Here is a 12,709-nt window from a genome sequence, read left to right on the forward strand (position 1 = left end):
TGTTCCCTGCCTTCAGTTTCAAAAGTATTGCTGTGTGTTTTCATGGAATTGTACTATTTTCTTGAATTAAAATGCAAAAAAAAAAAGAAAGAAAGTTAAAAAAAGACATGTATTAACCTTTTCTCTATCATGCCTCCTAGTAAAAGGATGGCCTGGATGCTGCATTTGCTGTTTAAATGTCTGTCTTGGCAGCCTATTTTTCTTGAGCTGTTGATGTCTTACTGAAGATAAAATTAGTGATGAGTCCAATGAAGTGTGTTTCAGGGGTTTCTTCCATTATGTTTTGTCTTGTTCTTGATAATTGGGAAGGTAGAGCAAAGGAGCATCCTTCATCAGTGGTTATATTAGCTCCTCAAAATCTTGCCTTAAAGATGGCCCTGGGATTTTTGGTTTGAATAAGCTCTTCATGTAGGCAGAGCAAGCAGACTGTGGACCTTCTGGAGATCTTCAAAGATAGAAGGGATGATGAAGTGGCCTTACTGGTTTCATCCTTAGACAGTACTCAGTGTTTTACTCACCTGTCTTAAACAGTGTCCCATGCTAGGTACTTCAGATGAGACAGTAAGAAATCCTTCAGCAGATAGCCAGGACATAGACTGTAATACTTACTCCAAAGCTTTCATAGCTGGAGAGTAGCTTGTTCTGAAAGATGGGTTTAACTTCTCTTAATTTTCTTTGTCATAAATACAACTCGTTACCAGAGAGATGGCCAAGCTATCCTCTGACATTGCAGTGTTTTGCTCCTTGATGACATCATTGAAGAAAAAATGTTTTGTCAATTTTGAATTCATTTGTATTCTACCCTTGTAGTTTTAACAAATGTCCCTTTTCTTGTGCTGTGAGCTGAGGACACTTTGCTTCTCCCTGTGCCCAAATCACTGTGTATATGCTTACACCTTCTCTGTTTCAGATGAGTTTTTTGGGATCAGTGTCTTCCCGGTGCCAGTCTCTGTATCATCTCCAGTTCCTCTTGTGCAGCCCATGCTGCTTAGGCTGTGCTGCTGCTGTAGATGGTTTGACCAGAGGTGCTTCTATGTTAGTCTGTATCCCAGTCCTTGTCAAGTGTAGCACCTCTTTGCCTTCCTCACCTGTAGTTGGATATTGAGCAGATTGTTCCTTTGTGCTGTCCTCAGGGACTTGTGTGTCCTTTAGCCCTGCCAGTGCTGACAGGGCACAGATCTGCAGCCTGAAGGTTGGTCTCTTTGCCTGTAACATGTATTGTTTTGTGTGTGGCGTTTGAATGATGAACTGTTTGTCCTCGTCCTATCTCTGTGGTCTGCACAGCTCTCTCTGTGGTTCCTTCTGGCCTTTTTTGGGATCTGTCCAGTTAAAGCTAGGTGCCACAGGACCACTCTGCTGCCTGCTCCTGGCATGTACTCCCAGCACCTGATTTCTCCGACTTTTTCTTTCCCTGGTGGTCAGTCACACCCCAGCTTTGCACTGGTGTGCTGCTGTAGAGGTGGCTGAGCAGGGAGCTTTTCTTTCTTGCATAGCCCATGCAGGAGCTATATATAGCTGCTGTCTCCATTGGCCCCTCTGACCTTTCAGAGAAGGACAGGATCCCATCTATCCCTGATCAGCTGGAGCTGGTGCCCAAAGCAGCGTGGGCTGGGCCACTTGCCCCTGCACACTGCTGGGGAGAGGCCTGTCCTAGTGATGCCAGGGAGGTTCTCAAAGGGCTGCTGAGGTGACCTCTGGATCAGGAGCCAGGGGCTTGAGGGCAGTGGCCAGCAGTCTCCCACGACATTCCCTTGTCCTGCCCTCTCTCCACAGGTTATGCCACTCTCCAGGTTTGCTGGGTGCCTGCCGGTGAAAGAGAAGGGTTGATATTTTGCCCAGGCCCTTAGGTCCTGAACCAAAATGGCAGCTGGAGAGTCCCCTCCCGTAGGAGATGTCTTCATCGACTTGCAGCAGGTGAGGTGGGAATCCAGCAGCAGCAGCAGCAGCAGCGGGGCTGTCTCTTCCCCGGGGACCGTGCTCCTGCCGGCTCAGAGCAGGACTGGTGTCCTGGCAGCGTGCTGCAGTAGGAGACACAGCCTGCATTTACCGGGGACAGGTCTGCACGAAGCGTGCCCCGAGGCTGCCCACGAGCCCCTATCCTCTCCACACAGACAGCAAACTGTGGCCCAGAAAGGGCCAGAGATTGCTCTGTGAGGTCCCTATGCCTTCACATGCCATTGGGTAGGGTACGCAAGTGACAGGAGGAGCTGATTAGCTTGAAAACAGACTGTCCCCATTTGGGCTGGGCTTGGGACACCTGTGCTAAGGTGAGAGGAGAAGCAGTCTCACCCACAGACACAAAGCTTCTCCTAGGCCACAGCTAAGAGCAGGGATGTGAGGAGAAGGATCTCTCAGCTAAAGCTGCCTTGCTCCCTCTTTCTGCCTAGCAGATTTGTCACAGTTGGGCCTCCTCCTGTTTCCATGGAAACACGGGAGTCCACAACAGCTCCGCGCTGGCATTTTGGCTATATTGATGGAAAATTTTACCAGCTGCAGCTGCTCCGGAGAAAGAAAGAAAAAAAGAAAGGCCAGGGGGCACCTGGTGATACTCATGTCAGGGCACTTCCACCAGCAAAAGGCAGAGAAGTTCCCATTGCCTGATACAGGAAGAAAATGGGCAGAAAAGCCTGAAGAAGGTATCCAAGAGGAATGGGGAGTCTCTAGATGTGTGGAGGGGAGGTGGGAAGGCACAGGGTGGTCACTGACCTGAGGGCAACTCATCAGAGCAGGGATGCTGTCTCCCAAGGGGAAAAAAAGAGTAGGTCTAGGAAGGAGAGAGATGGCAGACTGGGCAAAGGAAAGACCAGAGAGCCGCAGTTAAATGTGAGGAGAGAGAAATTCCAGCCAAACAAAAGCTATGCATTTCCTCTAATGGGAAAAACAGGCACTGGCATATTCCCTTGATACCTGCCACTCAAGAGAGGTGTGGAGGACCACTAAGGTATCCCTGCAGAGTGTGCCTTGGAGCTTGATGATCTGTTCTGGCACTTGTTTTTGAGCAGAGCTGTGCCTCTATGTGAGAAATTATGCCCCAGGCCTGTTGTATGGAGCCTGGTGCTCCTTAGCAAGCCGGCACTGTTGGAGGGGCAGGAGGATCTAGAGGGCTTTAGGGGTCTGCCGTGTTTGATTCTTACCTGGCGGTTTCTGTGCAGGGCAGAGATGACGCAGAGAAAGCCTCTCCTGGTGCCGAGGACGATGAGGACTTGGATAAGACTTTGTCAATCGAGAGATTTGGGGACCTGATAAGCAAGTCAGCATCAAGCAATCTGGAGAAGCAAAGTCGCAGCTACAGTGAGAGAGATTTTGAATGTATGTAGGTTTTGAAACACTGTACCCCCTTCCACCCTCACCACCAGCCCTCACTCAGTCCCACCTGCTCTGTAGCCTTGTGGCAGGACTGCAGATTATATTAGCCTGCTATTCACTTCCTTCCTCCAGAGCGTTCCCAAGGTGCTATGTACACACAGTTTAGCACCAGTGCCCACGTCCTGTTTCCAGTCTGTTCCTGTTTTCTCTGTCTCCATGGGCATAGCTGCTGCACAGCTCACCCAGCAGCCGTAGCTCAGCCCAGGGTGTTCGTTCACCTTCTAGACCAGTCTCTGAGACCTCTGCAGCTACTTCCCCAAGTTGAAATTTCCAGTTTAGAATATTTTTTCTTCCATGTGGCTGCAAAGAAACATCCAAACATGACCAGAAGCCAGGCTGTCCTCCCCAGTCTGAAAGCAGATGGCTCCAGTCAGACATGCCTGTGTATTTCTAAATAGCACTCAAGAATCCATTGGGCTTATCTGATCAAAGAAAGGAGCTGCAAAATAAAAATGGAGTGTGAATTTAAAGTGCTGTAGTTATCTCACATGAATTTATCTGAGCAGCATATCTATTCCTCTGTCTGCTCTTTCATGATGAAGGCAGCTGGTCTGCCCAAAGTCACTTCGGATGTTAAATGAGAATGTACTAACAGGAGTGACCATAAGCTATTGCCTGGTGTAGGTGGGATATGTTACTTTGTAGTAACAGCAGTGAAGGGCAGGAAGAGGCCCCCATCCAGCAGCCTGTTTGTGTGGCAGACACGTAGCAATGGTTGGGAGATTTTCCCAGTCATTGGCTCTCCACAGTCACATACTGCTTCTTTTCCAGCTTGGCTTTGATGAGGTACGACCTTGGGAACATTATGTCCCAAGTACATCACCAGGCTGTTTTCTGCTTGGCCACTCATTTCCAATGGCTGTTGTAAAAGTCTATTACTGTAGTGCACCTCAGCTGCTGGTATTTTGCCTGTGTCATTTCTCTACAGAGGCTTCATTCAAATAGCACTTCCCATCTGGGCTCACAGTCACTCATGCACATGGCTGCAAGGTGCTGATAGCTTTGCTGTGGGTTGAATTCCTGTCCTGTGACCGTAGGACCTACCTGCTCAGAAGCTCTGCCTGTGTGCACAGGTGTGCTGGTTGGCTTGGAGGACATGGATGATCTGCTTGAGCATGCATGGCAGAAGCTTTTTGAAAATTTGACTAGAGATTTGTACTGTTTGGGGTTGGGTTTCTTCCCCTTATTAATAGGAGAATAATTTTTCTTTTGTCAGAATCAAGCTTGTTTTCCTCTGAACTCCTGATGCATTTCTGTTGTCTAGGGCTACATCAACCCTGGTTATCAAAAGTTTTATGCAGTTTGTATTCATAAAGCTGGAAGATCTGGTTAGGTCATTAGACTTCCAAAGATAACATACCAGCCCATAGAGGTGAATGTTCTCTGGGCTTAGAAATGTTTCCTGCTCTAGTCGAAGCCAGGAATTCCTAATATGTAGGCTCTTCCTTCTGGGCTCCCTATCTAAATTATTTTTCATATGTCTTGTATCAAGTTCACCAAGAAATGTAATCAAACATCTGGGACACTAGTTTGGCAGTAACTTTCCATACAGGCAGGCAGTGCAAGGAAGGGAGCAGGGAGGGAGAGCAGGGACTGGATGTACAGAAGGCCAAGCAAGAAGAAGAGGTATGAAGAGGTATGAATCCTTTTGTGAGAGGTGTGTTTTTCTCACCTCCAGACCACCTCTGTGGAGATGTGATTAATTGACCTGAGGAAGGCTGAGTGCAGGGGTGAAGAGAAGAGCAGTGCTTCCCTCTTCTGTGCGAGATCACACACCATCACTGCCCTTCCCTGCAGCCCAAGGCTTCAGTTTCCTTCTGAACCAAAACATAAATGTTTCTGTCTTGGACTGAAGTGAACAAGCCAGAAGGGAAAGATGGGCCGTGTCCTCATCAGCAGCTTTGTGCTGTTGAAGGAGCAATGTGTGTATAGTTGGGGTCTTCCTTGCTTCTTATATTAGAAATTTGTGCCTGACCTACCTGTGGCATGCTATGGAAGTACAGCTGCAGGACAGGAGGGTCTGTCTTCCACATCTTGTGAATGAAATGGGGTACACCCAGTTAAGTCAAAGAAAAAAACACTTTTTGAGAGAAAAGTGTTTATAAAGTGCCCGAACTCTTTCCAATGTGCAGATGTCTGGCTATTCTAAATCTCCTCTAATCTTGCCACAAGCTGCTTCTTCTGAACCAGGGGGGTGTGTGAAATATCCCTGCTGTTCCCAAGGGGGGAAACAAGGGAGAAAAGACTTGAGAAACCAAAGGAAAGGAAACATGACAGCAGAACAATGAACCTGCCTGGCTCTCCCAGGGAGAAGGTTACAGCCTACATTGAAAATGTCCTTTGAAGGTAGTTTTCACTATAAACAGATTTTGCTGCCATGTCACAGGAAAGCTGGGAAGGAACCAAATCTAAACGGTCTGGAAACAATTGCTCAGGAAGAGCTGCTGAGCAACACCCCCTTGCCAAGTGGCTAGTGCCCCCCTGATTTCAGCCTCTCCGGGTGCAGTCCCAGGACCTGTGCATCCTGCAGACTGTCCGTGGGAGGCTTTGTGCCTGCAACTAGCCTTGGCAGCAATGGCTTCTCTTTCTCTCACAGTGGGATGCTGAGCTTACCCTGTTCCCTGCCTGGTGTGTTGCCTTTGTTTTGGATTGAAGGCTCAGAAATGCCCTTAATTTCTTCTCATTCTGTATTTCCCATGACGCCCAGGTCAAGCCTGTATGAATTTCTCTTTGTAGATTAGTTTAAAGAAAAGTCCTTCTGCCCTGTTTCTTTACCCTGGTTTTTAAAAGACAGCCTCCTAACTGAACCTGAATTTCAGAGGCTGGTACAACACATGCCCTCAAAGTACCTGGGATTTGGACTTAGGTTACTTCTGCACTGCTGTTCCTGTTGTGTAGGAGGAACTTTTTGTCAAAGCCTGGGGGATAAATAAGCTACATCTATTCAACTCAAAGAAACATTATGCAGAAAAGAAATCATTATCATTTAGGATGGAAAAGACCTTTAAGATCGTCAAGTTCAACTGTAAACCTAACACCAAGTCCACCACTAAGCCATGGCCTAACTACTAACTAAAAAGTCCCAAAAAAGTTCGTGAAGGGCCCAAATTATGCTTGTTTGAGGATGCAAGAAACATTTCCCCATGTTTAGGAAGGGGATGTTGCCTGTGGCAGATCACTGCAGCTCTGCACAGCCGTGCAAATGGCTTTTGGCAACACAGGGAGAGTGTTGCCTTCCCCAGGGCAGTGGAGCTGTGTTGGGGTGATTTGGCATTGCACAGGGGCTGTGTCCACACCTATCCCAGGCTGGACACAGCCTGCTGCATCACTGAAAGAGCTTAGCTATGTCCCTGTGGGCTGGTGGCTCTCCTTGCCCTTCCTGGCCCTTGATCTTCAGACCATGCTGTTTCCTGGAGGGGCGCCTGGCAGGTTCCTCCCAGCCTCTTCCTGCCCCTGACTCTCTTTTTCTCTCTCAGTCCACCGCCAAACCTCGCACCACATCCATCATCCCCTTTCCACTCACCTCCCTTCTGCCCTCAAGTTCCAAAAGAGGCCACTCCGTGCCAGCAGGAGGAAAAAAAGGAGGAGGAAAAAGAAGAAAACCTCAATACCTCCCTCAGAGGTGACCCCCACCATCCAGGAAGAGGACGAGGAGGGAGGAGAAGAGGAGGAAGAAGAGGAAGAAGAAGAAGAGGAAGAAGGAGAATCTGAGGCAGAGGAGGTCCAGGAGAAAGAAATCTCTGCAGAATCTGAGACCGAAGCTCGTGGGAAGGACACATCCCCTAAGCTGGAGTCCCCAAGCAAACCAAAGGCAAGACCAGGACATGCCTATCTGGATGGGGCTTGGAGTCTGGAGGGAGGTGGTAGGAGGGTGCCAGCAAGTATGCTGCTCAGGGATAAGAAGTTGTAGCTGTGCGGTATTGTGGGAAGAGGGTTTTTGTCCTTGCTAGTAGAGATGACCACCAAAGGACATTGACAGGTAAGTCATTGCTTCGTGTGGGTGCAGGGGTGGGTGTGCATGAGCATTTTGGGGCTGTAAGACCCATGGGGGAAGACCAATGTGTCAGTTCTTAAGTTTTATAGTATAGTGGAGGGCTCAATATGACCAGTCCCAGGGTATGGGGCATGTGGGGAAAGTCATTGTGGCCCATTTTGGGGAGGATCTGTGTGCCAGGGACTGGGGTGAAGGCTGTCTGCCCAGCTCTTGCTGTCAGGACTGTTGTCTCTGCAGTTCACCGTTGGCAGCGATGAGGAGGAGTCCAGCAGCACTCCGGCTCCCGCACAGTTCCACGTGGAGGAGGAGTGTGGCATCCTGTCCCCCATGCCTCGCTTTGCTGACCTGCTGCAGGACAAGGGCCCTGCCTCTCTCCACAGGTAGGTGAGCAGTGCCAATCTGCCTGCTGCTCTCCGCAGCTCAAGGTCACTGCACAGAGTCTGTCCCCAGGGGCAGTGGCTAAGCACAGCCACTGAACTTGCCTGCTGAGTCAGAAGGGACATGGGCCCCAGAGGGAGAGCATCTGTGAGCACGAGGGCTGCTCTCTGGTGGGATGATGATTCCATGAGACTCCTGCAACCTCCCTGGGTCCATGGGATCCCCATAGTGCAGGGTTAGAGGCACTGGGCTGCACACCTGGTACGCCTGGAGTACTCCAGGTACACCTGGAGTACCCTTCCTCCCAGTTAACTTGTGCTGTCATGCTGAGCTGCAAGCTGGGAAGCCCCAGGAGGGCACCATGAGGCCGTAGACTCAGGCGTAGGTCCCCAACACTGGGCACAAGCTGTCCTGGCAGCAAGATCCTACTCTGTGGTAGGGAAGAGGAGGAGCAGAAGGAGCAGCCTTCAGGTTTTGCAGGAAACTTTTGGCCCTGCTCCTTCTCAAGGGCTTGCTGGTCAGGGCTGGGCCATGGGACCCCAACCCCTGAGGGCCACTGCCCATTCTCATTCACCCTGCTTACTACTGTCAGTCTCTTTGGTTCCTACAGCCCCCCCGGGCCTCGAGAGCGTCTGTCACGTGGGTGGGAGAAGCGCAAGGCCTGGGGCCAGGTGGCGAGTGGACAACGGGTTACCTACGACTTGAAGGAGAGGATGTGCATCGGCAGCATGACCACCCTGGAGAGTGCGGCGTACCAGCGCGTCCCCACAGACGAGGCCGAGGCCCAGATGCTGGCATCTGCTGACTTGGATGGCATGAAAAGTGAGGCTTTATAGCACTACCTGCGTTACCAGCGCGTGTGTCCCTTTGTCCCGTGCTGCTCTTGCCCTCCCCTAGCATCCTCAGGCATGGTCTTCAGCCTGCCGCAGGACCTGGTCCTCACCTTCTTGTTCCCCAGATCCTTCTTTTCCAGCAGTGTCTCATCTCTGTCAGCTTTGCATTGTCCACAGTGCTGATCCTCATGTTTTCAGCATCTCTATTCCCACCTAGCCCATGGATGCCTGCTCCACCACCCACCCCCCTGTCCTCTCCAGTTCAGGGTTCCCAGCATTTCCCTGAGACCCAGCTCTCTCCTCTCCTGACACACTTTCCCAGTGATCAGCCCTCTGTGTGACACGCTGCCAGCTCTGCTATTGCAGAAAACCTGAGGTGAGGAGCCTCCTCTCTCCTCTGCTCTCCTGGCAGAGGCAGCTGCCTCCTCTGGAGCGCCTCAGAGGGGGACTGCCCCTGTGTGTGGCACGAGGACAGAGACAAGAGACGTCATGGAAATGCACGCTCCGGGCCTGAGGACATGGAGAATTCAATAGGTTGCTCTGCAGGCTGGAGAGGGAGGGAGACACCAGAGGGGAGTGAGGGAGAAAAGCCGTGCTGCACATGCAGCCTGGCTGTGCCTGGGCCACGGGTGCCGCATCCCTGGGCATCTGGCACAAGACCCCACGGAAAAGCGAGGACCCTGCTCTGGAGGAGCTGGTGGGCAGCCCCCACAGAAGCAACCCTGGGTGGAGCCAGTCTTCCTGGAACCTCATCGGTCTCCGGGGCTGCTGCAGCCAGCAGCTTCATGGCCCGTGAGCAGGGGAGTGAGGCACCGGGGCTGGCCCCAGGGCTCTGGTGAAGCCCCCCAGGGGGGCAGCTTGCTTTCCACACATCAGCCTGGCTACCCTGGCTCCTCATCTTAAGGCGTGTTGTTCATGACACCTGACCCCTGACCTTCACAAGGACAACATGACAACCCTTCAAGAGAGAGAGAGGCCAGCAAAGGAATCAGAAGGGGGCAGCAGCCCGGAGGTAGTGATAAGCACCTGTATTCGCAACTCACTTGGCTATGAAGACTTTGATGAATTTGCCTTCAATTTTGAAGACTATGATTTATGGGAGGCCATCAGAAACCATCTGGGTTACCCAGGCGGGGAGCCCACCTGTAAGTACCAGAGCAGTGACCCCATGGTTGCAGCTGTAGATAGAGCCCTCAGCTACAGTGCATAACCCCCTCCTGTGTTTGTTGTTTGTACCCTCTCCATGTCAGGTTGGTCTTCTGGTTTAGAGGAAGTACAGTCTGCCCCACTGTGTGGGGACACCAGAGGAGCTGCCTGATGCCTGTGTGTCTGTGTGAGGTCTTAGTACCGATATGTTGTAGTGCTGAGGTGCTTTCTTGTGTGTGTCTCGCTCGAGCAGCTCCAGAGGCAGCTGCATCTTGCTGTTTGTGCTTATCAGGATGTGGCCCATGCCGTGGGCAGAGAAAAAAGCAGCTGCTCTGAAGTGTGTATAAGGACAAAGAGATTTCCCCTTCCATTTGTAGTACAAGGTGACAATGTGCTGCATCTCTTTTTGCTGGAATTTGAGTCAAGGTGCAGATCTGACAGTGGAGGTGGGTATCAGGTTCTAGCTCTGCACCGTAGCCTAATTGCCCAAAGAAAAACAAATAACCTAGTCTTTGTGTCTGCATGCTTGAACATGGCTGTGAAACTAGCTGATGGCAGGCTGGCTGGGGTGCCTGGATGGGAGAAAAGAGAAAGAAAGGAAGCAAGAGTGGGAAAAGCAGGGAAGGAGAGAATAGGAATCTTGAGAGTCAAAAATGTCTTCCTGTTCTCTGCATCTGTTTCTGTACCTTCACATCCCTTGCAGAGCAATCTCTGAGCCGTCTCAGAGACCGTGCAGAAACCAGAGCCTCACTCCCATCTCTCACAGGGGTCCTTCCTTGGTACATGCTGCTAAAAGGTGGCCCACCTTGGGAGTGATACTGTTCATAGCCATGGCTCATGGGTGACTGTACAAATGTCCTCATCTGGATCATGTGTTAATTTTTCAAGGGATTTTGGGAGTGCACATGGGAGGGTGATGTCCCAGAACTATCCACTAAACAGCTTTACACAGAAAAGTGGGAAAGCAGAGTGATTGTAACAGAAGCTCAGGATGCTTTGGTTCAGCTTCTGCCTCTGCCACAGACTGTTTGATCTTGGGCAAAAAACTTAATTTGCCCCACCTCTCAGTCCCAGAATCGTGTTCTCTTTGTTATCTGTTCCATCTTTATAAGCCTTCAGGAAAATGATGTCTTCCTATGTGCTTCTGCAGGGACCAGCTAGTAGGGATTAGCTTCTGGCTGTTACAGTAACAAGTCTGCTACTTGTTACTGTAAATTGATAGAGCATATAATAGTAGTGAAGTTCAAAATAGAAACCTGGAGCAAATTGGTCCCATCAACTGTCCCAAGCTGAATGAACTGTAAATTAAAAGTGTGAAGAAATTGTGCCAGGTTTTCCTTGGAAAACATGGATATTCTTGGGAAGGTAGAAGGGGCAGATCACTCTGCAAGGTGTGATAATGCATCACTTACAAAGTGGGGAAATTGAGCTCTCTAGTAGTTAACACTTTCATTGATTACTACAGTTAATACTGTACGTGCACTATGCAGTCAACTCTTAATTATATCTGTATAAGGAATTCACATTGTGGATTAATCCTGCACAGAGGTATGACAGAGTCAGATATGGCTGAGACACCAGAGTCTATTTTGTGCAGAGCCAGTTCACTTTCAGCCAGTGCCACTTGCCCAGCTGTTTACTCCATGGCAATGCCTCTTCCAGGACCAGCTCAGATCCAGGAGGAATATATTTTGAACAGAATGGAGTCCTTGGTCTCCTTGCATTCCTTTAAGTGTTGGGAGCATGGGGAGTGCTGGACCTGGACACCTGGTTGGCAGCAGGGATGAGCTATCCCTATCACACTGAACTTAGAATCAGCCAGGAGAGACTTGGGCTCAGTGCAGGACAGGGCAGTAGCTTTTTCCAGAAGCCAGCATGGGGCTGTGTCTTGCAGTATGTTGATTAGCATTTCATTTAGTCGAGTTTTAAATATTTCAGGAATCTCAGTTTTAAGTGTCTTTTTATATATTTCAAGAGTCCGAGTTTAAAATATCTTTTCTCTTGCTGTAACTTAACCATTGGGGTGGATGGGTGGTGTGCATTATCCTTGTGATGCCAGGATAGCAGGTTGCTCTCTAGTACTGATACAAATACTTGGATGCCTCTTTCTGGTCTTCCTTGTTGTGGATGGAGGGAAATGAAAGGAGGGGAGCAGGAGCTATTGAAGGTGTAAATTGAAAGCAATTGCCTGCTAGCAAAGGCATTCTTGGGGAAGACTTTAAGCAGTGCAGTCATATTTGTCATATTCAGATTTAAGCTGGTGGAAAAGGAACTTGCTTATCTGAAGAAATTTTGACTGTGGAAGCTAACGTGACAAGATCTTCTGGAAGAGACTGTAGGAGAGGCTGTGTGGGAGGGTGACATACCAGTTCATTGTAGTGGAGCTACCATAGGAATTGCTCTCTGTCCTCTGACATTGTCACTGTCTTCACACCTGGGGAGCACTGAAGAAGACCTACAACAAGAGCAGTACTCCTTGGGGAGTTTGGCTTCAAGCAAGAAGGAAGGACATATACCCTGAGCATATCACCCTTTGGTCTCAGTCTAAGATCCTGTCCTTAATAAGGACTTTTAGGTGCTCTCTTGAGCTTGACTTTCACTGGGGAAGGCACCAATCTGACAGGACACAGAAAAGGTCTCTGTAGAGCAGTCTGGAGCACTTGAGCTGGGTTCTGCATGGGACTCTCAAAGTCAGTGGTTCTCCTATATTAAGACCAGGTGCCCACCCTGCTCCTATGAGTTGTAGCCCCTAGTTGGCATCTCAATAGCCACAAACACTACCAAGGAAGAGCAGCAAAGTAGATGTCTCCTTAGTCTGCTGTAGGTAGGGATCTGGAGATGTGCCTTCACCAATGGTCTCTGACCCTGCAGCGCTCTGATTCCTGTCCCTGTCAGTTAGTGTGGGAGTCACTGGAGGTGCTGTCTGGAAATGTGGCTCCTTGCTTTTTATCTCCAGCCATTGTCTGGCTAAGATTAGACACCTGTGGATGCT

General features: G+C 49.8%; 1 protein-coding gene across 5 annotated transcripts in view; it reads left to right on the forward strand.

Annotated features, from left to right (window-relative positions):
* Positions 1 to 12,709, forward strand: part of SLC4A3 (solute carrier family 4 member 3) — a 33,891-nt gene that overhangs the window by 3,313 nt on the left and 17,869 nt on the right. For 3 of the 5 annotated variants that reach the window (XM_068195630.1, XM_068195628.1, XM_068195629.1), the window contains exons 2-6: positions 1,774 to 1,914; positions 3,153 to 3,309; positions 6,843 to 7,177; positions 7,598 to 7,740; positions 8,349 to 8,560. In XM_068195630.1, coding sequence (XP_068051731.1) covers positions 1,861 to 1,914; positions 3,153 to 3,309; positions 6,843 to 7,177; positions 7,598 to 7,740; positions 8,349 to 8,560 — 901 coding nt within the window. In that variant the 5' untranslated portion in view covers positions 1,774 to 1,860. Of the gene's footprint in view, positions 1 to 1,773; positions 1,915 to 3,152; positions 3,310 to 6,842; positions 7,178 to 7,597; positions 7,741 to 8,348; positions 8,561 to 9,425; positions 9,717 to 12,709 lie in introns of those variants that run through there. The other 2 variants (XM_068195632.1, XM_068195633.1) reach the window with 2 other exon arrangements.

Source organism: Anomalospiza imberbis, chromosome 7 (genome assembly GCF_031753505.1).
Source record: "Anomalospiza imberbis isolate Cuckoo-Finch-1a 21T00152 chromosome 7, ASM3175350v1, whole genome shotgun sequence".
In the NCBI taxonomy this organism is placed as follows: domain Eukaryota; kingdom Metazoa; phylum Chordata; class Aves; order Passeriformes; family Viduidae; genus Anomalospiza; species Anomalospiza imberbis.